Below are 23,036 nucleotides of genomic sequence, written 5' to 3'. Positions count from 1 at the left end.
TATTTGATGAGAGATCAATTCAAATAGTAATAAAAATCAAATGATCAGTCAAAACCGTGTTAAGTAAAATCAAATAGTTTCTTTTCATATTGAAACTCTTAGAAATTCTATGTGCTGCACATTATGGAATAGGACCTAAAACATATTTTCCGATGGTCCTGTATGTGATACACTTGAGGGAGGGTGATACACTTGAGATAATAATAACATACTGACTGCTGAATTCTGACACATTTTAAATTGATGTTTGTTGTTTTAAAACTATGCAGACGGATAAATGTTCTATGAAGAAGCTAACTGGATCCCCACTGTTTCTTTGTGTATTCTCCCAGCTAACTGCACTGCTGATAGACAGCGCTATTAAGTAGTCATTAGCACCGTGTCTGAAAGCTTGGCTTCTGCAGATAATAACAGGCCATTCAGTATTTTAAGCCTTTGTAAGAAGGAGGACACAGTGTGGTTCATATAACTGAGTATAATGAGGTCATTCTATGAGAAGCCTGAGAATACAGAGCCATGAGCAACTTATTAGCCTATTTGATGTTAGAACAGACTGAAGTCTAACATTCCAGTGATTTTTTCCCCCTGCAAAAAGCTTCTACCATTAACTGAGACTACAAAACGACATCACTGAATGGTAGATTGAAATATTTATATCACTGTATTGTAAAGTCTTCAAATACTTCTGCTTGACTCTGTAGATGAGGAAATATATATGGACAGATATTTAAAATATAGCATTTGTTGTTTTCAAAAAGCTAACAATGTGACAGAAAAATAGGAAATATTAATGTAGCCAGTAGTGTTCAAAGCAGTACTAAAATGTTTTTAAAAAGATAAAGTCTGCATAATTTAGCAAAACAGTTTTTACTATTTTGTTTCTGATTTCTGCAAAATTTGAGGCAGTGGCTATTTTCATATTGACAATATGCACAAACTAAAATTTAAACCTTTGAGCTACCTTTTGCTCAGAACTATTCCATTTTCAGTCAGAAATGGGCTTACTTTTCTTGGGAAAGAAGCCCTATTTTTGAATTAAAATGTTGTCATATGTATTGAGTTTTTCAGCAAAATAGGCCCATTTCAAGTTTCTTCATGAAATATGAAGAACTTCACCTTTGATTATGAATATTTTGCATATCCAGTTGTCATAAACTGGACAATTCTGATCAAATAAATTAAGCTGTTTGTTAGTTGCAGTACACAACGGTATTAATAGGTAGCTATCACAATACATGTGGATTACAGGTTAACATAAATTAATATATTTCTCTAATTTAATACCTTAGCACTTATAATAGCTTTTAAATATGCTAACTGTATGAAAACTGGGCATTCTGGTAATGATGTTTCTTCAGGGTGGTTTCTGCAAATTATAATTTGTAGGATGTGTTGTCTTCAGGGCACTGCAGCACTTTGGAAAAGTTTGAAAACAGTACTGATTGAGTTTTGTATGAGTGTAATCTCATGACACTCAAGTTTCAGGGCTGAGGATATTCAATTCGCTTATGGTCCCAGTTGCCTTAGTTCCTTGTCTTCCATTGTGGAAGCTCAGTGCCTATAGCTAGATGTGTATGTGGCGTGTATGTGTGTGTGTGTGTAAATGGAATTTAGTTTGTCTTAAATTTATATTTTAGCAATTTAATATGTTTGTAGTAGTTATTAAGACTTTGCTGCACTTGATGCAGTCTAATTTCTTTGCAGTATGGCTTCAGCTTGGGAAAAGCTTGCATGGTGGATTTGGGCTCTCAGAGGCCTAGATTCAAGAAGTGTGCATAGTCTCTCTCCATCTGCCTGCAGTCTGGTGCACACACTCAAAACTGTGTCTGCTTAGGGGTGGGGCTAACTGGAGCTTGGTGTGGCGCTTTCACACTCTGAGCCAGGAAAGACTTGCAGCTCTGGCTTCAGGTCATCCTTCTTTGGGAGTCCCTGAAATCTAATAATTCAGAACTGCCTAAGGCAAAGGGTCTGGGTTCTGTGCAGGGCCCAAAAACTCTGCCTTGGCAAGGCAAACCATAAAAGAGTCACTGCCAGAATCAGCACTGCTTTCTGGATTCATATTAGAGGTGTCAACAAGGTGGCTACCTTGATTAATGCTCAAAGAACTCCGTTTATTGGTAAACAGATTCTCTTTACACCTTCATTTGAGTTATCACAGAAACAAAAATTGGAAAGATTGCTATTAGTTCTATTTCTACCTTTCTTTTTTCCATTGTGATTTATGGTGTGTTGTCTATTGAATGGAATGGATTCAATGGCACCAGCTACACTAGAAGTAAACTGTCTTGCTAAAACTGTTCAAAGCAAAATACCCTAGAGTATGGGTGAATCGAACCTCCTGACATCAAATAGCCTACAAAATTTCTAAAGAATTATTGGGAAGCAAAATAAACTAATATGAGAGTTATTTGAATAAATATTTTTTAGAGTAAGCAGGGGTGAAAGGAACAGCACGTGGGGCCACCAGTCCTCAGGAGCCAGCGCCTGGCACTGGCAGGTCCTCCGGCGTGGCTGTACTGCCCCCAGCCCTACCCCCAGCCCTTCCACGTAGCTGCGTCTCCTGTCTGGGATCTGTACAGCCCCGCTGGAGGACAGGGCTGAAGTCAGGGCTGGGGGCAGTACAGTTGAGCCAGAGGAGCTGCCGGCACTGGTTGCTGACTCCTGGGAGTGGTGGCCCCCACATTCTGCTCCTTTTCCCCACTACAGTTCCCGGGAGAGCCCTGGGGTTCAGCGGATACTGATTTCTATCTGTGGATATCCGCAGGGATAAATTTGTATCCGCATAGGGCTCTACAATTCATTCTTGAAAAATGTGTCTTTCCGGTACAGTGTACTGGCAATAAATGTCTTAGTGGTTTGGCATACTGACCATACAGGCCTGCCTGCACCACTGAATACCCCTGAGATATTTGAAAATATCTACATCTTTGCACACATTCACCATGTAATTATATATCATTATATATCATTCCTGATGTTCTCAGTAAAATTCCTCCCTACAACTACAGAGGTCTAGTATGGCCTAAACTGGGGGTAAACAAAGAACCCTCAATAACAACAGAATGAACAATTTCAGGGAGCAAATCGAGTGCTGCCATGTCAAGAAAGGGTTTGAGCTATGTGTTATCTGTACTACCTTTTCATTCTACCTTGGGCTTATCTGCATACATGCTACTGTATCACAAAATATATCCCAAAAAATCTGAGACAAATCATAGTCTTTTTTAAGTCAGTGGAAATTTTGCCATTGACCTGAACTGAATCAAGATTTGCCCATTGAACATAAGAAATATTTTTCATGGCAATTCAATGTTTATTAAAAATTACTCTCTTTTTTTTCTAGTATTCATCATGGCGTTTGGACTTTTGGTTTATCCTTTTGGCCTCAGCTCTGCTACAATGAAGAAATTCTGTGAGAATTCAAGCATATACAATGCAGGAGACTGCCAGATTGGATGGGGGTACATGTTGGCAATTGTTGGAGTCATGTTATCTGTCTTTTTACCATTCTTTGCAAAATATGCACCAAAAGAGTACATATCTCCAACTCCAATACCTACTATTTTATAGTATTTTATTAGTATTTAACAGCAAAACATTCCTGTTAATCAATGGGCAGAAAGTATTATAGCACTTCCTTTTAGCTGTATGGCTAAAAAAAAAAAAAAAAAAATAGGGGGAGAGAGAGGGTCAGAATCACAGAGACCAAAAGTGCACTGATAGTCTTCCATAAGCATGAGAAGCTAACACTCTGGAATTGAAATAAGACTAATTAGCAGCCTTTATGCTGCTCTAAACTTATAATGGCTTAATGCCTTAGTCAAAAAATCTGTTTATCCTCAAAACATCTGTCTACCTCCCAAACAGTTTCTTTTATGTCTCAAAACAGTAAATCTGTTAAAAGCCTCAGTTCTCTTTTATATGTTATTAAATGTCAGAACTTTTATGAACCCAATAATTTTAAATCTGATAATGATATTTTGTTATAGTTATTATGAGTGGGGAAAAAGCCTGCTAGTAACCAGAGCCTAAAATGAAGCTTACCTATGAAAAAAGATGTATGCAAGTTCTTTTGTTTGTTTGTTTTTAATCAATGCATGTTAGGAGTGTGCCTGAATATTGTAGTATGTAGGCACATGTTTTAGTACTGGTCTAGCAATTGGGAAGTATAGCCTCCACAGTGATTGCTATACATTTTAGCTAACTTTTTGCTAAAGAGAGCTATCCTTTTCAAAAGGCCCAGTACTAAAATAGCTTAAAAAAGAGAAGTATATTAAGAGGAGAAGTGCATTTGTTTTACCATAGTTCTTAGATTATGATTTTGCATGGAATTGTATATAGTTATTTATAGTTTAGGGGGTTTTATAAGTCTGTAAGGTAAAGACTTCATTTATAAAACATACGTGTCCGATGGCAAAAGTACCTGTGCACATTTCATCATGATGCAAGGCAGAAAGGGCCAGAGTATGATGGCCTTACTCATGCTGACTAGTATCTTGCTCCATGAGAATGTGATTTCTTGTGAAGTAAAATACTGCTCAATGTGAGTATGTGTGGCAGACTTTGACTCAATATCATCCAATGTAATGTTGACTAGAAAAGTCACATCTGATGGGTATTTTTTGTGTGAAATTTATGAAGTCTAGTTCCAGCAATGGCATTTTTGGTTTCATTACCACCAAGGACTCAAACAAATGCACCACATGCCTTAAACAAAAGAATGATTGGGTTCTAATATTACTCCATTGCCATATTTCTCCTTCAAAATTACAGTAAAATTCCTATCCAGTACCTAGGTCATAAGGATGTTATTTATTTTTAATATTTACTAGTAAAGATCTGAACCTCTTAGATTATATTTTAATACTGAACCTTACTTTTCTGCTTTTTATTTTGTCCTGTGAACCAACTGATCAAATCTATCATCTTTGTTAGTTGTATGCAGTGCTCTTGTAGCCATTTAGTCCCAGGATCTTAAAGACAAGGTGGGTGAGGTAAGACCTTTTATTAACCCACCTTCTGTTGGTAAGAAAGACAAGCTTTAAAGATTACACAGAGCTTTGGAAAAAGAGCTGAAGAAGAGCTCTATGTAAGCTCAAAAGCTTGTCTCTCTCACCAACAGAAACTGGTCCAACAAAAAGATATTACCTTACCCACCTTGTCTCTCAGTCTTCCTTGGTTATTTACCGAAGCCTGAGTAATAGTTATTCCTGAATTACTTCTTATCTGAAAAATGTGCATGAAGGGACAGATAGAGAAATGTTGAGAAAGTATAAGAAAATGAGAATTGATAGAACAATCACTTTACTTTATTCCAATATGTATGAAAGTATTATAAATCTTGTTTACATTGTGAAGCCTTCTAAACTCAAATTAATTAAGCATTACATTATTTTCTAAAGTAGCTGACTGTTACATAATCATGAGCTCGAAAGGGCAAATTATGCACATACATTTATAATTCAATTACACTATTAATGTTTAAAAACACATATTTCACAGCTGAATAAAGTAAATAGAGAGAGCTTTATGGTTTTTGTCATAGAGAACTAAGGAATGAAATCTTCTAAATATTTAACAAAAATGAAGCTGAAGGAATTTCCTCTGCCCTCCTAAAGGCAGAATAGACTTCAATCTTCTCTGTATGTACCATGTAGCATTTTTAGTAGTATCTTATGCTCATTTCATAAATTGCTGGAATGGATTGGAAAGCTTCATATAAAATTCAGAAGGCAAAAAGTGAGAAAATAAACAGATGATAAACCCATAACCGCAAAGTAAAGAGAGAGATGCAGGCTTTTCTTTCCTAACCAACCTGTGCCTTTACAATAGAACAATTATACAAGACAGGATCAATATTTAAAAAAATTCTCATCAACCACTGAAAATGTTATACAATGTGTAAAAATTGTATTCTGTGGGTTTTTCTCTGTTTTGTGTAATGTTTACGATTGTTCACTTAATGTTTCACTAGAAAAAGTGATTTGTTAGTGTAAATTAGAAAACATTTTTGCAAAGATTTAATTGCTTACCAAAAGTAAAATAATTTTAGATTTCTGTTAATACCCATAATATATCTAGTAGACACAGAGGGCCCAATCCTATCACCACTTATAAACATAACTTTACTCAGGTGCATAATTGTGCCCATCAGTAATCCAATTGAATTCAGTGGGATTACACGTGAATAAAGTTACATAAATGTGTGCAGGGTTGGATGCATAGTTTGAAATTCCTTTATAACTTTCACCTATTTTCTCAGTAGGGGTCTTAAAATTTACAGTATTGCTATACCAAACTACATATAGAAAATTTATTTTCAGTGTTTTGAACAAACAATCAAGTTAAAAACTCATGTTTTTTTCCACAGTATCCTCCACTTTCTAAGAAAGAGCTAAACTAATGCTTCCATACTGAACGTCCTTTATATAATTTTAAACATTGAAAGGAAATAACAAAAACATAGTGGAGACTGGTGAGATCTAAAATGGGGTAGACAGAATTGCCATGTAGAAGGTCCATGTTCACAGCCAATTTATAACTCTGGGTAGAGATCATACTGTAACTGACTCAAACCAGAGTAAGCAAAAGCCTATACTGCAGAAGCTCCTCTGGAACTTAAATAGGGGGAATTACTACCAATACATTTGCTAACACTGATAAATCACTTTTTTAATGAGGATTGTCTGTGAGTTATATTGTGTATAATAGTTTTCTTGTTAAAAAAAAACAGAAAGTTTACTGGATCAGGTTCAAGTTTTATTCTAAATATATAATTTTTTAAGTGTAACTAAAAGCTGTATTTTCCATTACTGTGTTTCTGCGTTGACTAGCTGCCTCCTTTTTAGAATATTAACTGTTTTCTGTATTTGACTTGTTGAATAAAATATTTCAATTATTTTAAATGTGAAATTTACAATTGCCAACACTGTATAATAAAATAATTCACATTGTTCACTATTTTCCTGACTTTGCTTTTGTTTTACAGTTGCAATCAGATAAGATACACAGCAGTTACTTTAAGGGGAGAGACTGAGGGGATAAGGAAATGGCAACAATAGGAATAATCTATAGGTGTCTGTGTATAGGAGCATAGGCATATAAATTTATAGTTTGTGATACCTGGCCTGTACAAATATAATCCAGTTGGTAGTAGGTTGCTATCATGGGACTTGGGAGAAGCAAGTTCAGTTCCCTACTCTTTCTCCCACCTTTTGCATTGCTTTGGGCAATTCACTTACTGTTATTGTGTGCCTCAGTTCCCATCTATAAAATAGGGATAATAGTACTTCCCTACTTCACATGGATGTTGAGGATACATTCAGGGGCGGCTCTAGACATTTCGCCTCCCCAAGCATGGCGGCATGCTGCAGGGGGCGCTCTGCCTGTCCCGCGGCTCCAGTGGACCTTCCACAGGCTCCACTGAAGCCATGGAACCAGCGGACCCTCCGCAGGCACGCCTGCGGGAGGTCCACCAGAGCCACAGGACCAGCGGACCCTCCGCAGGCACGCCACTGAAGGCAGCCTGCCTGCCGCCCTCCCGGCGACCAGCAGAGCGCCCCCCCCCGGTGGCTTGCTGCCCCAAGCACGCGCTTGGCGTGCTGGGGCCTGGAGCCACCCCTGGATACATTAAAGATTGAGGCAATTGGATACTTCAGTAATGGGGACCAGAGAAATACCTAAGATAGGCACTGCCGAGCTGTTCTGGGATGAAGCCTGTTACATTAGCCTGTAGAAGAACTTCTACATGGGTTTTGACAGAGCCAGAAAAAGAGAGGCAACTTCTGCAGCTGTAGCCCAGCCAGTCAGAATATGGATCTACATATAATTTATATTTATCAGCAATGAAAATCATTTTTTAAAAAAAATTTATTCTCTAGATGAAATATATGGTTAATATTTTGAAATAAAAGTTTTCTCAAAATAATTTCTTGAAGTAAACGTACTAAAAAGCAACAATAAATTCACTTAGAATTGATTATCTGATTTTTCTAAGCCATTTACGTTAATGATGGAATTAGTACCTTATTTTGCTCCAGTTACTTACACTTGCACTGAATGATCATATAATTCAGAATTCAAGAAAATTAATTTAATTTAATTCTCAGTAAATTTCTGACATGAGACTAGATTGCCTCTTCTCATAGAGAAACCAACAGGCAATGCACAAGGGGGCGGAAATGGTATGATGAGCCTGTAGATCATTTGGGTGAACAGGTTTCCCTCAGAGTGGGCAGTGTATTCAGCCCTGTACCCTCAGACATTTTGAGATCCTTTACAAGCTAAGACCATCTATGGAGAGGCCCTATACTTCTGACTCTCTCCAGCTCCCTGTGATTCTCCCCTACTCCTTTCCCCTTAAAGGGCTAAGGCTAAATTATTAACACTTCAATGGATTGTCTGTGGAGTTAGTGGAAGGGGAGATGGACATCTCCCAGTTCAACTTTCTGTGGGCCATACAGCTGTACCCTCAATGTTAGACAAAAGGGGTGAGAAATTGTGCTATGAATGGGATGTTCCCTCCATCTTCCATGATAACACTACAAAATCCATTCATTGTTTACATTCAGGGTACATGAGTTTAGCTAAAAGTTGAGTCTGTATAAATTCATGTATTTGTAACCAAAATGTAATACAGGCAGTCCTTGACTTTATGACGTTCGAGTTACAAAGAACTGCAATTAATGACGCTTCTACGTGGACACCCTGATTCGATTCACAACTATAGGTTTTGAGTTTACGACACTTGGTCCCGGAATGGAGTAGATTGTGGTTCCGAGTTCCAACTTACAATGCAATTGTAAGGAACCAATTGTGTCGTAAGGCTGAGAACTGCCTGTATTCCTTCAGTAAAATCTAACAAACCACACAACAAAAAAATCTAGCACAATAAAGTAAGAAATATAATGGTAGAAACAAACTGGAACAATTTTATTTTAATTTTAAATAACACATATTATAATTGTGCTTTCAAGTATTTAATAAAAGAATACTTTTAATATGAGCTTTTGTAAATGCTCAAGATGTGCAGCATTTATGCTTGTTGATTAACAGGAGTGTGATCTCAACTTTAAATTATTGCTTAAATAAACATTATTTTAAACTTCATTCATTGTTTTCACACATTCTCTCATCTCAACATCTGAAATTTTAACAAATTCTTGGAAAGTTCTTTGTTCTACAACAGTTGCAGGTCTTACAGACACACACTTGAAGATGTTCCTTTTTGTGTCATAGTTTCCCATGCACCTATGGACTCGACCTCTAATTAGTCTTGGAAGCTCACGATCCTGTTTCAAAAGCATAATAATCAAAAGGTTAAAATTAATTCCCTTTTCTGACATGAACTAAGCTCTTGAAAATGTCTGAAGAATAATAGTGTTAGTAGGGGATTACTGGAGGCTAGGTAATGTTTGTGGGCTATGTCAGCTCTACAATCTCTTGCAGTTCTTGACCTTCTCTGGCAGCATGACTGCACAGGAGCTACATACATCACAAGAACTTCTTTTGTCAATTGTTGTCCCTACAACTCTTAGGAAAAGTGGTTCCATTATAAGAAGGGTGCTGTGGAAAATAGTATGTTCTGAGGGAAATTGCTAAGTACCACAAAGCTAGATGAAAAGATGTCTTAACAGTGAACAGACAAAAGACCCACAATAACTTTGGCCCAAGTCTACCCTGAGGTATGCACAAATACCTTAAAAAAATTAATCAACAAACTGAGGTACCAAAAAACTTCCTGCTATATGTCCTTTATGAGAAGAATTGAACTTTGGCCAAATTATATACATAAACCTTCCCTGGGTTCAAAGAGAATTTTCCTACATCTGCATCTAGCCATAGATAGAAGGCAATTATGCAAGCCCAGAACTGCATGGCCCTTTTATAGCCTCATTTCTGAATGGTCAGTGCTATGAAGGCATGCTCATGCAACCCAAACAGGTACATCTTTTCTAGAGGATTGCAAAAGCTCAGCAGCACCAAGGGGTTGGTGTGTGTAAACTACAAATAAAAATATGCAGAGCACACCTTGAAAAAGAGTGAATTTTGCCCCATAACTTCTCTGCTTTATACTTGTTTCCCTCCAAAATCCCAATCCAGCTTTCCACAACCTAAACAAACTCTTCTCAGATTTAATTTGATCAGAGAAAGCCCCAAGACACTTGCACAAACATTTCTCAACAAATTTTGGCAAAACGGGTTTGGGCTTGCCTGAACGGCAACTGTATTTACTGCCACAGACCCAATAAGCAGTTTGTTCACTTTGTATGGAAAGTGAACAATACAGCTTTTAACTTTATTTTATACATTAGAAGTTAGTGTTAACAGAATACATGTTATTAACCTCCTAACTGCACCACATATAGTATATTCTGGTTAAACACAGAAAATACTTACAATTTCATAAAATACACATGGCAGACTCTCCTTTCCATCTCTCAGGACAAAACTTTTTGCTCCATATGCTCCAGGTGTGACTGCAGAATCAAGTGTGCCTAAACAATATGTCAAGAAGTAAACAAGGATGTAAACATGAGATCACTATTAAAGCCTGTGATCTACAAATATTAACTGATTTTAATATTCAATAGACAAAAATACTAAGCAACATACTGATGTCAGTCATCTAACTAGCACAGTTTCCACTGACATCAGTGGAATTCTACTGCAAATTAAGGGCTACATATGGCACACTAATAGTAAATTCACATATTTTGTCTCTGAAGTAGGTGAAAAACTATACTTTTCGTAAGCAAGATTATAAACTGATTAGTTCCCTAGGTACTAGTGGATGAGAGATTCAGTTTTCTTAAAGCTGTACTTACTCCTATATGCAAATCAATTATAAACCATTAAAATTTGTAACCAACATTTCCAAGTTAAAAGAGTCCATGAGTTCATGTTACATTTGGTATCCCCAGCCACCCCAACACTTAAAACAATTGGTCATCTCTAGCTTCCTTTGTCAAATTCTATTTTTAAGTAACATCAATAAAAGTTAAAAGTGAAATAGGTTGTAAAAATAATTCAAATTCAGAAGAACTCCAGGTTTGGACTGATTCCCAGGTTAATTCTACTAAAAAGTTATTGCAGAACTCTGGTACCCTTGCTAGATGGATTTTCCATTGCAAATTTTCTTTCTGTTTCTTAGCCTCAATAATATCTCAAGCTTTAATTATTTTAATTCTTTAAAAAATGTAATAATCCTGAAAAATAGACAGAAAGTCTGCTACTACACTCTTAACTGATGTTGTGATGGCTTTTTATATAGTGTGGATTAGTCTCTCGGGTATATGAAGAGGGGGCTATATGAAGGGGCATAATTTAGCAACAACAAATCAGGAAAAAGATCTTGGCATCATCATGGATAGTTCTCTGAAGACGTCCACACAGTGTGCAGAGGCGGTCAAAAAAGCAAACAGGATGTTAGGAATCATTAAAAAGGGGACAGAGAATAAGACAGAGAATATATTAAAGCCCTTATATAAATCGATGGTATGCCCATATCTTGATTACTGTGTACAGATGTGGTCTCCTCATCTCAAGAAAGATATACTGGCACTAGAAAAGGTTCAGAGAAGGGCAACTAAAATGATTAGAGGTTTGGAACAGGTCCATATGAGGAGAGATTAGAGGTAGGACTTTTCAGCTTGGAAAAGAGGAGACTAAGGGGGGATATGATAGAGGTGTATAAAATCATGAGTGATGTGGAGAAAGTAGATAAGGAAAAGTTATTTACTTATTCCCATAATACAAGAACTAGGGGCCACCAAATGAAATTAATGGGCAGCAGGTTTAATACAAAAAAAGGAAGTTCTTCTTTACACAGCACACAGTCAACTTGTGGAACTCCTTGCCTGAGGAGGTTGTGAAGGCTAGGACTATAACAACATTTAAAAGAGAACTGCATAAATTCATGGAGGTTAAGTCCATTAATGGCTATTAGCCAGGATGGGTAAGGAATGGTGTCCCTAGCCTCTGTTTGTCAGAGGGTGGAGAGGGATGGCAGGAGAGCGGCAGGAGAGCGATCACTTGATCATTACCTGTTAGGTTCACTCCATCTGGCACTGGCCACTGTCAGTAGACAGGATACTGGGCTAGATGGACCTTTGGTCTGACCCAGTACGGCCGTTCTTATGTAAGAAGTTAGGTTGTGCTCATTCTTTTATCAAAGAGTTCAGATTTTATAGACAAAGTTCCAAGCTTCACCAATAAAATTCTTCATCAGTTTTCTAAGTACAGACAGGTTTTAGATAGTGGGCACAGTTAATCAAATCAGCCACAGAGGGATGTAAAGAGGACTTTCTTGTGTCAGCTAAACCCATTGCTGCTGGAGGGAAATTCATCCCTTTGGGATTCATGTAGTGTTTTCACCTCTGCTGTGTGTAAGGGTTCCTACAAATTAGAGAGGCAATTTTAATTTGTATCACATCCCATGAGAATTTTACCAAAAGGAACTTCTTCAGAGAGCTATATCAGCAGACTGTCTAGCCACCGTGACCATCTCCCCTTTTCAGCATGATGATGTGCTCTCCTCTATACCTTTACCTTTGTACCCACCTCTTAAGTGGAGTTGTGGCTGCCTTGCACAATGCTACCAAAACCTGAGTAGAGTTTTCATCCCCTGGAAATTCCATACTTCTTTTTATCAGCCTAAGCCACTGATTAAATTAGCACAATTCATTTTATACTGCCCTTGAACCTTGGCTAGAAAATATTATAACAGAAATCAAGACAATAGTAGAAATATTAAGATGGGAAGAGTTTAAATATTGTAGAGTACCGTGCTCGTATTTTGGTCATCTTTGATATATGGACCATTGTCTGGATATGAAATTAATTGGAGGCTCATGTCAATATTAAAAGGAAAATGGGTCAAATATTAATCAAAATTTGAGAATTGGTTCTTTAAATATTTTTACTATTGTTGCTCTACAGTAAAAACTGCATTGTCTTTGTGGGGCTGACCCACCAATATTCTTAACTATAGCATAAACTAATATACATACCTAATACTTCAAATAATAGTGCAGTTTTATAAGTATACTGGCTCCAATGCTTCATACTTTCAATGACTGCACTTATAATTCGCAGAGAATTATCATTTTCTTTAAGTTTTAATTGATATGCTGGGACTTTCTCTCAGGGAAAGATGAGAACTCAAGTTAAATAGAGACTTTTACAGTTTTTAAAATCAGATAGATAATTACACATTGGTCTTATGTTAATTATCCAGTATTTAAAATAAACACATTTAATTTATTTACATTAATAAAGCACCAATAAACCACTGTCCAATATAACTTGTTTTATGATATCACAAAAATCACACAATAGATTACTGTTTCTGCTCAAATAAATAAGTACTCTTATTCAAAACAATGGTCACACAACCCTCCTTTGCACCCACACCCATGCAAAAGGCATTTAATAAAATGAAGATTTTATTTAGGAATTGGACTTTCTAACGGTTCTAAATGACTTCAGAGCACGAGTCCCAAAATCCGTACTAATTGGAGAGAATAAGTAGGACTTGACAAAATCCCATGGACATGCACCAGACCACTGATTTGAGTCCAGCCAAGTGGAAAACAATTGCTGACAAGACAAAGAAATAATATAAACATACTTGAAACACACAAGTTTGTGCTGCCTACTTCATACTGAGTAGCAGATAGAAACAAAGTCATGACTAGCAGTTGTCTAAAACATACACAAATAAATCTAATAAATAATGAATAGCTATTTTGTTTCTGATTTATACTGTACTACCTTGTGAGTCAACATTGACCAAATAGATAATGATCATTCATTTGTGAATGCTGGGCAAGGCATGGGGGTACAGAGAAAAAGAAAGTTATATCTTTAGGTACGATGGGATTTTTGTTGTTAAAAACATAAATAATGGAAACATTTCTTAGTCTAAATTTGTGCTATTTTTTACAGGGAAATTGCATTTAGCAAATTAAAAAAGAAATGCAAGAATGAGGGATGCACCAAATGTAAATAGAGGTTTAAAGAACAGAATAGATTAAAATCAGTCAGAATTTCTATTTTTATTAACAAGCAGCATTAACAAGAGCTATGAAGTGTGCCAACAGTTTTGAAAAAGGTTTTGTAAATGCATAAGAAGAGTAAACTAGTGTACAATACTCAGCAAGAGATATATTTGTTCTCCTTACAGAAAAGAACTTCAACTACAGAAACTAGGAGACAAAGCCAGTTTTTCTAAAAGCGGAGCAACTCTTTACCATTCAACAAACAGCTGAAGAATAAGAACCACTATATACCACTATATTGCATTACTCACAACATATGACTTGAAGAAGCATAATTTTATTTCACTAGTAAAAATTATTTCAATAAATTACATTAAAGTGAGGGCATGTCTTCCTTTAACACAATTCAAAAATGTTGCTGCCAACATTTCAACAAAATTTCCTGGGACATATCTAAGAAAAGGCCAGGACTCTGAGCAGAAGGCTGACCAAGGTGTGTGTGTGATCATAGCACGTAGTGGTAACTGTTTGGAAATTTTAGGTTATTTTAATACAAAAATCTTAATTCCAAGGCTTCCCAAAGTTGAATTAATGGAGGCCTCCCAAAGCTAGAATTCATGGCGGCTTCCGCTGCCCTCGAACAACTTTCCCTCCCCCAACTGGCATCTGTCCCCTTATTATTTTCTTGGTAAATGTCCTGAGGTCTGTAATTTCTTCCCCTTCTTATTCCCCAAAATTTTACCTGAATCATTTTGTCTTCTGGAACATGATCAAATTGTTTTTCGTTAACTTTATTTTGTTGAATATTATGTTTAAATTTATATGCTGGACTATGATCCTGTAGACTTCTTGATGTGGTGCTGGATATAACTGGCCATTGTGCTTTGGATGAACATATTCGTCCTGTTACAGTTGTCTCAATATGCTGTGATGCCTTATGATGGTCAGGTGGTTTGTTCTGCTGAACAGTTCTCAGACTATTTGAGATATTCTCAAACTTTCGAATGATTCCACTATCAGATATCAAATTGATTCTGCTACTTGGCGACATATGCTCATTTCTGTTCCAAACTTTAGCATTGGTATTCTTTTCTTCTGCTCTGCAGTGCAACATTATATATGATTCAATATCACAATACCTATTGAAATATTGACCTGCATATTCAAAATGTATATAAGTACATTCTATAGATTATTCTGTGACCTTTTTAAAAAAACACCCTGTATTTCTTTAATCCCAGATAAAGTGCTTAAACATGTGCTTAACTTCATCCTTATAGTGATTAAGTATGTGGTTAATTTTACACATGTGCTTAACTCCCATTAACTTCAATGGGTTTTAAACATGTGCTTAACTGATGTCCTGAACAGGACCTTAAAATGATTTTCTCAAATTCAATATACTGTAAATGCAAGTTCTCCAAATTATAGAAATGAATTCCCTTGTGAACCCTCATCCCAGGGTCACTGCTCAAAAATTCCTCCTACAATTGGCTGTAAGGCTAGCCTTATGATTTCAGGACCTTACACCTCATAAAGAAAACCAATTAACTGCTTCTACCTCCAGTCCTGCCACTGGAGCTGAAGCTAGGGAGGTCTTGTCAGAAAGATATTTACTTTCCCACTGATCTTGCATCTGGAAATAGAAAGAGATAACTATCCTGTGGATGGGAGTGTTTCCCTGGGATGTGGGACCTCCAAAAAAGCACAGCCCCAAGCAACCACTTGCCTGGATTGTAATAAGGCTCAATACTGACTTTCCAGTTAAGATTCAAGTTTGCTTAAACTTCTTTCTGTATAAATAATGAGCAATAATTGCCCTCATTCACAACAACACCTCCCAATTTAGTCAGTAAGAGTTCATCACATAAGGCTATATCAGACACCAAATTTTAAGCAGAATTCAGCATAGCTAAAAAGTTTTGCTTGAAAATTCATGGCATGATATGGTCTATGGCATGGAGGCAGGAACAAACCCTTCCGTGTGTGTATATGTTTTGAGATTCTAACAACAAATTGTGTTTATTTGTACCATTTATCAATTAACATGGGTAGGTGCATTAAAGAATCCAGATTTTGCAACTGAAAATTATTTTTGGAAATCACACCTAAAATTAGAAGAAACAAATTGGACTCTGGAATTCTTCCTAATTATCCCAGAAGTTCTACTGGCTCTCTATTGAGCACCTTTCATTTCCAAGGCATTTATTTGTGTAGTTCCTGATAAAGCAAATAGACAATGTTTTGCTGAATTGGAACCATTGAAATAAAAATGCAAATTCAGTTTGAAAGTGTACAAAATTTGCAGTATATATAGCTGGTAATCATGCCCAAAAAGGCTAATATACCATTAGAAATAAATTATTTGTTAAAAGACAAATTAGATAAGCAACATTGCCAACTCAGAGTTCTCTGGAAGGGAAATTTTCATTGATTATTAGAGTGCTGCCTGTGTAAAGACTGTAGGAGTAGGCTTTTATGCCTGATACAAAGTGTACTGCAGTCAAAGGAAAGATTTACATTGATTTCAATGGACATTGGCTCAGAATTAGAATATAGGTTGGGGAGCATGGCAATGATCTGAGACTCAGAAAGTTTCTTTTTAATGTTATAAGAACATGGAAACATATAAGAAATATCAGATTTACTTTCATATAAGAATAAGTATTTTTCTGTTTAATGATAATAAGAAATTCTAAATTTTACCAACCTCAAAATATTCAGGTTCTTTCCAGTATTTGATATATTAGGCTTTGATGTGTTTTGTTGTTTCAACAGAGAAGGAGCCATAGAAGGTTCTATTTGGCTTTCAAAGAAACATTTTAAATGTTAGAATGACAGAGTAGCAGCCTGATTATAGGTTAAAAATGTGAATTGTATTTTATGAAATAATTAAATGAATAAGTCACTAAAAGAAAACTAGAAGGCAAAAAAGTTTGGTTTTACATACCCACTGTTTGTTGTTTTCTGTAGTTGAGCCAGCTCTGGCTTTGCAACTTCCCACCCTAATTCTTAAAAGACAAATGATGGCATATGGATAAAAACTGAAAATACATATATATACTAAATATACTTAGGCCCTCTCCTGCAAAGACTTATGTATGTGCTTTGTGCATCATAAGAAACCAAATGCCACCTGCCTCAACAGGTGGGGGAACTGATGGAGCTGGCGAGGAAAGGGACAGTCCCAGCAGTGAGGGAGGACACTTGTTGAAGGACACCAGGTACCTCCTCCTATGCTCATGCTCTACTGGAGTCTTTGGTACCCCTTGGCCGGTTGGAGGGGAGGGACACCGACTGGCTCACATCCACCAGCTTGAGGGATGTAACAGGGAGGACGAGCCATGTGAAGCTTCTTTTGGCTCTGTTCCAGCAGCCCCATCCTACCCACACTGAGCTAAGAAGGGGAATCCAGCCTGACAGATGCTGCAGGTCTCACCAATTGCCCATTTGGGATCAGGAAGGAATTTTTTCTCTCATAAGGGTCAATTGCCAGAGGCACAGAGAGATTTTTAGCCTTCCTCATAGTAACTCCAGCCCACAGTAGATTAGGCAGAAATGCACTTAGTATCTAACAGAGATACTTGGTGGAGTTGCTAATTCAACACAACATGCAGAAGGTTTCCAGTGCCATTAAAAGAATAAAATAAGGGTTCCAAGAGGTAAAGGACATGGGATTTTGCTGATGGGCGTTGGGCTCATGGGATAGGGTCTGACATTGTGGCTCATGTGGGTGGAGGTCCCCGCCCTTCTGCACTCTCTGTCCCCTTGATGGAGGGGTGGGATTGGTATGTCTCAGAGCAAGATGAGTCATGGGGGTGGAGGTAGACCAAGGAAAGCATAACCCAAGTTATGGGTCATTTGGTAGCAGCCTGTAATCCCCACACTGGAACCACTTAAAATGCCTGTTATATGAAAATATGGGTGATGGGTGGGTAGCACACCTCCCCTGTGTTTAAGTTTAATAAAAAGTTTCACCCGGCCATTTAAAATCCATCTATGTGTCTGTCTTCATTTCACTTCTGTATCCAGATCAATGGGGAATTTGGTTGACTGATATTACACAACTTTTTTTCAAAGTGAGTTTTAATTAACCTTTTTTTCTAACTGATGTTTAAGCTACCAGTTTTAGAACTGTCTGTAGTAAGCACAAAGAAATTTTTATTTTAAGCAGTAATTGTAGGGATAACAATGATGACAATAAATAATCCTGGCAGAATTCTATGTCAGAGCCTTTTAAAAACACAGTATTGGGGACAGATTATTTCTCTTTTACCAGACTACAATAGCACACTATAAATGTTCCGTCCTGTAACAAGGACCTTGAATTTCTATTGAAACCACCCAAAACCATAAGGTCACCATTTCAAGAGGCATTTAAATGCCAACATTCTACTTCATTCTCTAAAACAGAAAAAAGTCAACTTCCCTGCAAGCACACATTAAAAGGGCTTAATTATACAGAGGAGAAATAAATTTACTGTAGGACAGAAAAGAGTAGAACATATTTTTCTCTCACAAAATGAATTTTTCTACAGAAAACTTAAAGCATGCTTGTGAGCTCTAGATAAAGATGGCTAAAACTTTTAAAAAATCTTGTTACAAAGTTAACATTAAAATTGCCTTAAATGCTGTGTGTTTTTTTTTTATCTTATTTACCAGTTGTTCTAGCAGAAAAGTCATAACTATGAGTCACAGTGCTGGTACTTGGCTCATTTTTAAGTGGATTTGAAGTGAGCGGCTGTCTGGTTCTTTTTTTCTGATTGAACAGTGGTACAGGTAGACAACCTAAATATGAATTAAAATAACTGTATCATATACTGTTGGAAAGCCATGAAATCCTTCTGACTAAGGGATATACAATCTACATTTTCCATTCATAAAATGGGTATATGATAATTACTTAATTAACATTTCTATCCATTATCATCATCTTTATTATTTCTTTTATATCACCCAAAAGTGTGGTACTTCATAAAGAAGACAAGGGAAGAGTTTACAGTCTAAAACCCCAGTCCTGCAAACACACATTTGCTAAACTCTTCACTCTCTGAATGGTTCCACTGAGATCAACACTACCACTATGACCTCAACCCTCCAATAAGGTACATATTTAGTGGAACTCTATTTCATAGACCATCAGGGTTGAGCACAGGGGACTGGCTTAGTAGAAAGTGTTTGCAGAACTGAGTAAATACATTGATTAAATTATTTTCAAATTGTACAGTAATAAAAAGTAATTGATACCTGCTGTGCTACGAGATGAATTGTCACTTAAATTTCTCTTCATTTCTTTTACAATATCCAAATATGCAATAATTTATTCACTATTCCAAATTCCCAGTGTGAAAGTTATATTTCAATTAAATCTGCCTGTAGGAAAAAAAACTCTAATTCACATTATAAATATAACTAAAGTACATGTAGCTTTTCATCAGCTTCACTTCATTATTTGTGTAACAGTTTATGTATGTCAATTCAGGCACATTATTAACTTTACTTGTGTGAGTAGTCTCATCGATTTCTGTCATACCATTAATGTGCATAAAATTATACCACATGATTAAGACTTTCCAGGATCAAGGCCCCAGTTATTACATTTTTGAAGTAAAATAAAATATTTTGCATAGTTACATCTATTTTGGTCCAGGTTTGTTTTTAATAAATTTAAACGTTCTAAAAAATCTTCCCCTTTGAAATGAAAACAAATAGTTATAGCTTTCAATTCAAAGGGTAATTTTGTATAAGTCCCTGAAAATAGGGAATTAAAATGAAAGTGATGACTTAACTATAACTTTAACATTGTTATAAAGCGTGGTGCTATAATAAACCCTGAAAAGTTAATTATCAAAATGGAATGCCTGATGGTTATGAATAAGAACTGAAGGTTTAACTATTTTATGAAAAATAGTGCCACTACACCCATTGCACACGATGTGAAAATGAAAGAGATAAATTTGCCGTTCTAACGGCCCAAAACCTTTAAACACTTCCCTTTTGCAACAGGTATTTGATATGACCAGAATCCATCATTATAAACTGGAGATTCTGTGGGAAGAATTAACAGAAATTAACTTTTAAAGTACATTCACATTTGACAAACATGAATTTTTATTTGCCATGCTTCCTTTCTGAGTAATCTGTGACAGTATTATAAGTAGAAACAGTGAATTAGAATACACACATGGTATTTTATTCCTATACCACACAGTTTGAGTTGCTATTTCATGTACATAATTTCACTTTAAATGTTTAAATGGCTTTAATCCTATCTGACCTAGTGTCATATATTTGTGTACATAAAATAACTATAACAGAGTAATTACATTTTGCTCATTTCTAGATGTGATAGTTACATGAGTTTTGTAAAACTTTTGTAAAATGATATGCAGTTGGGGTACGATATAAGCAGTATCGCCAACTTTCTTCATTTTATTGTGAGTCTTGAGATACTGGGTGTTTCTACTGAAGCTTCACCTACTGTAATCAAGAGACTGCATGAGAATCATAGCTTTCATTAAATAAATAAATAAATAAATAAAGTATGTTTCTAGCCCTGGGTGCAGATAAAAGCTTGCAAAAGTGAAGCAAGTCCTATATACCTTAAAACCTCAGAAATCTAAAGAAAAATAAAAGCACCCCAAATTTATTATTTTTAATCTTATTATTTTTAACCAATATTGTCATTTTGGGGGTCCTGACTCATAATTCTTAATGTTTGAGTTTACGGTTGCCATATCTGAGATACAAAAAAAGAGGACTTCCATAAAACTGGACAACCGGCAGTGTTTACTGAGTACGCTTACAGATTTCCCAGGACAGCTACCTCAAAAAAGTAATGATCCTGGGAAAACCTGGACAGGTAGCAATGCTACTTGGAGTTGGCCGTATTGTATAGGGGCTGATCCAGCAAAAAATATTCTTGTATGTTTACAGACTAGAACCCTAAATTATTACTAAAATTAATAATAATAATAATAAAATAATAATAAAAGTCACAAACACATTAATTACTTGCCCCAATTCTTAGCATATAAAATGCTGTAAATACTTATGTACATGCTTAACTATCGTTGCATAAATTAGGGCAGAATTTGGCCCTGAGGTCTGTAGTTTGTATTTCAAACGGTTTTTGGTGGTTCCATAATCCATCAATGAAAATAAATGTGTGAGATTTGTAAAATGAAGCAAAATAAAAAGCATACAATCCTGCAATTTAATTTTATGGCCTCGGATCTTGCTGTGCTGTGTGTGATTATAGTGACTTTTATTTCCTTGATGTTGAGGTAAAAACGTGTCCACTGCTAACGACTGAGGGACAAGCGCCTGACAGGACAAGGAGCTGAGGAGAAACGGGGGTAAAACCCTTCCCGGGGCTTAGGAAAGTGAGAAAACCCAGCTCCAGGATCAGGGTCCAAGCAGCCGGGCTGAAACTCTGCCCAGAGCCAGTGGACTGGGCTGAGGGAAGGCTGATGTCAAGCCCGCCAAAAATCAACGGTTGGAACAAGCAGTTACTCCAGCGCGCGGGGGGGGGAAGGCGGGAAATCGCAGACTAGCGCTCCATTCTGCTGTGCTCGCGCCTTCTCTGCACAGCTTGGGACTGGGGGAGACTGGGGAGGGTGAATGCGTGTGTGGAGGGTGGGGGGCTGTGTCGGGCACAGATGACAGGAGGCACACAGCCCCGTGAGGAGAGCACAAACTGAGTAGCCATACTGGTTGCACAAAAAGAATAAACTCATTTCCCATTGCACCTGGGCTTGCCTAGGTGGCGCCAGAAGCCCAACAAAAACGTGCAATAAACCCTCCTGAACTCTAACTATAAACTTATCCCCGTTCTCCAGCCTGTGACAGGCTTTCCCCTCAACAATCAGCTCTGGGCTGGATTTCACCCTAGCTTCTTTTCACCCTTTATCCTCTGAGTGGCTTTTTCTCCAGCCATTAGTTCTGGGCAGTCTTTTACCTCTGCAAGAAAAAATATTATGAAAATAAATAAAGTACCTGGGAACCTCACAATTAAAACAATCACACCCAGCTAAAATAATGTAGATGCGTTTTTTTTCAAATATAGTAAAAAATAGGGATAGCCCAGTCATTTGAGCTTTAGCCTGCTAAACCTAGGGTTGTGAGCTCAATCCTTGAGGGGGGGCCACTTAGAGATGGGGGCAAAATCAATACTTGGTCCTGCTAGTGAAGGCAGGGGGCTGGACCTAAGGTCCCTTCCAGTCCTATGGGATAGGTATATCTCCATATTTTATTTTATTTTTTTAGAACGGCCCTTACCCTAATGTTAGGCCTGAATAAAAATATAGCAAACAAAACCAGGTATGCCAACCTGACCAAAGTCAGGCTAACAGAGGTTTGTGGGTAATCCCTAAGTAAAAAACACTAAAAAGCAGCAGCATGTCTCACAAGCGCTAAAAAAAAGTAAAATAAAAGAGAAGCTGCATTCCTGGCATAGTACCAAATGTGCTGTGTTCGGGCAGCTCCTTCAAAAAACTAATAAAAGCCCTAGTTTCCCAGCCTCCTTGTTTTCACTCCCTGGTTTTGTTCTTTGTTTGTTTTTAACTCCCCTACATTTCTAACTTTAGGCATGCATGTATACTAAAGGTGTCTAGTTTCTAGTTGTTAAAAAAAGGGGGTGGGTTGCTCCAGTAAATAATTTATAACGCAATAAAACTGTCTATATAGGCTTATACTAAAATGTAAAAAGGGGGCTGGTTGTCTCTAAAAACAAGCTGCTCTCTATTAATGCGTGCACTTGTCAATAAAAAGTTTTTAATCGGACCTTGCTGGTGTTGCCTGTCTCTCTTGCGGTCAAACAACAAACTTTGCCGTCGGGGTTAAAGTCCCTGACACTAAGCTCTGGGTGTTCTGCAAGATAGACCAATAGTATTTCATTTAAAAACTTTAAAATACGTATAGTGCACTTAATAAGGCTACCAGTTGAATATAAATGAGGGATTCATTTCTTTGGAGGTGAAAGGGTCCAGGTGCCCCAGTTGGCTGGGTAGGAAAAAACATGCCTAGTCTTTACAG

At 36.9% G+C, this 23,036-nt stretch overlaps 2 protein-coding genes across 2 annotated transcripts in view; one reads left to right on the top strand and one right to left on the bottom strand.

Annotated features, from left to right (window-relative positions):
* LOC115636394 (transmembrane protein 211-like) overlaps positions 1–6,953 on the top strand; it is a 148,518-nt gene extending 141,565 nt beyond the window's left edge. The window contains exon 3 of the mRNA XM_030536414.1: positions 3,344–6,953. Within this exon, the coding sequence (XP_030392274.1) occupies positions 3,344–3,570 (227 nt within the window). The 3' untranslated portion in view covers positions 3,571–6,953. The remainder of the gene's footprint in view (positions 1–3,343) is intronic.
* Positions 6,954–9,098: 2,145 nt separating this feature from the next.
* SPATA22 (spermatogenesis associated 22) lies at positions 9,099–19,290 on the bottom strand. The gene is made up of 8 exons (XM_030536987.1): positions 19,248–19,290; positions 18,660–18,788; positions 16,951–17,011; positions 16,711–16,806; positions 14,743–15,100; positions 13,011–13,140; positions 10,399–10,496; positions 9,099–9,290 (listed from the first exon to the last, which is right to left on the bottom strand). Exons 1-8 carry the CDS (start codon positions 19,288–19,290, stop codon positions 9,099–9,101), a joined length of 1,107 nt encoding a protein of 368 aa, XP_030392847.1.
* Positions 19,291–23,036: the final 3,746 nt, after the last annotated feature.

The sequence above is a fragment of the Gopherus evgoodei genome, chromosome 17 (genome assembly GCF_007399415.2).
Source record: "Gopherus evgoodei ecotype Sinaloan lineage chromosome 17, rGopEvg1_v1.p, whole genome shotgun sequence".
In the NCBI taxonomy this organism is placed as follows: domain Eukaryota; kingdom Metazoa; phylum Chordata; order Testudines; family Testudinidae; genus Gopherus; species Gopherus evgoodei.
Note: the sequence above shows the minus strand (reverse complement) of the source record. Positions and strands in the feature narration are given on the sequence as shown.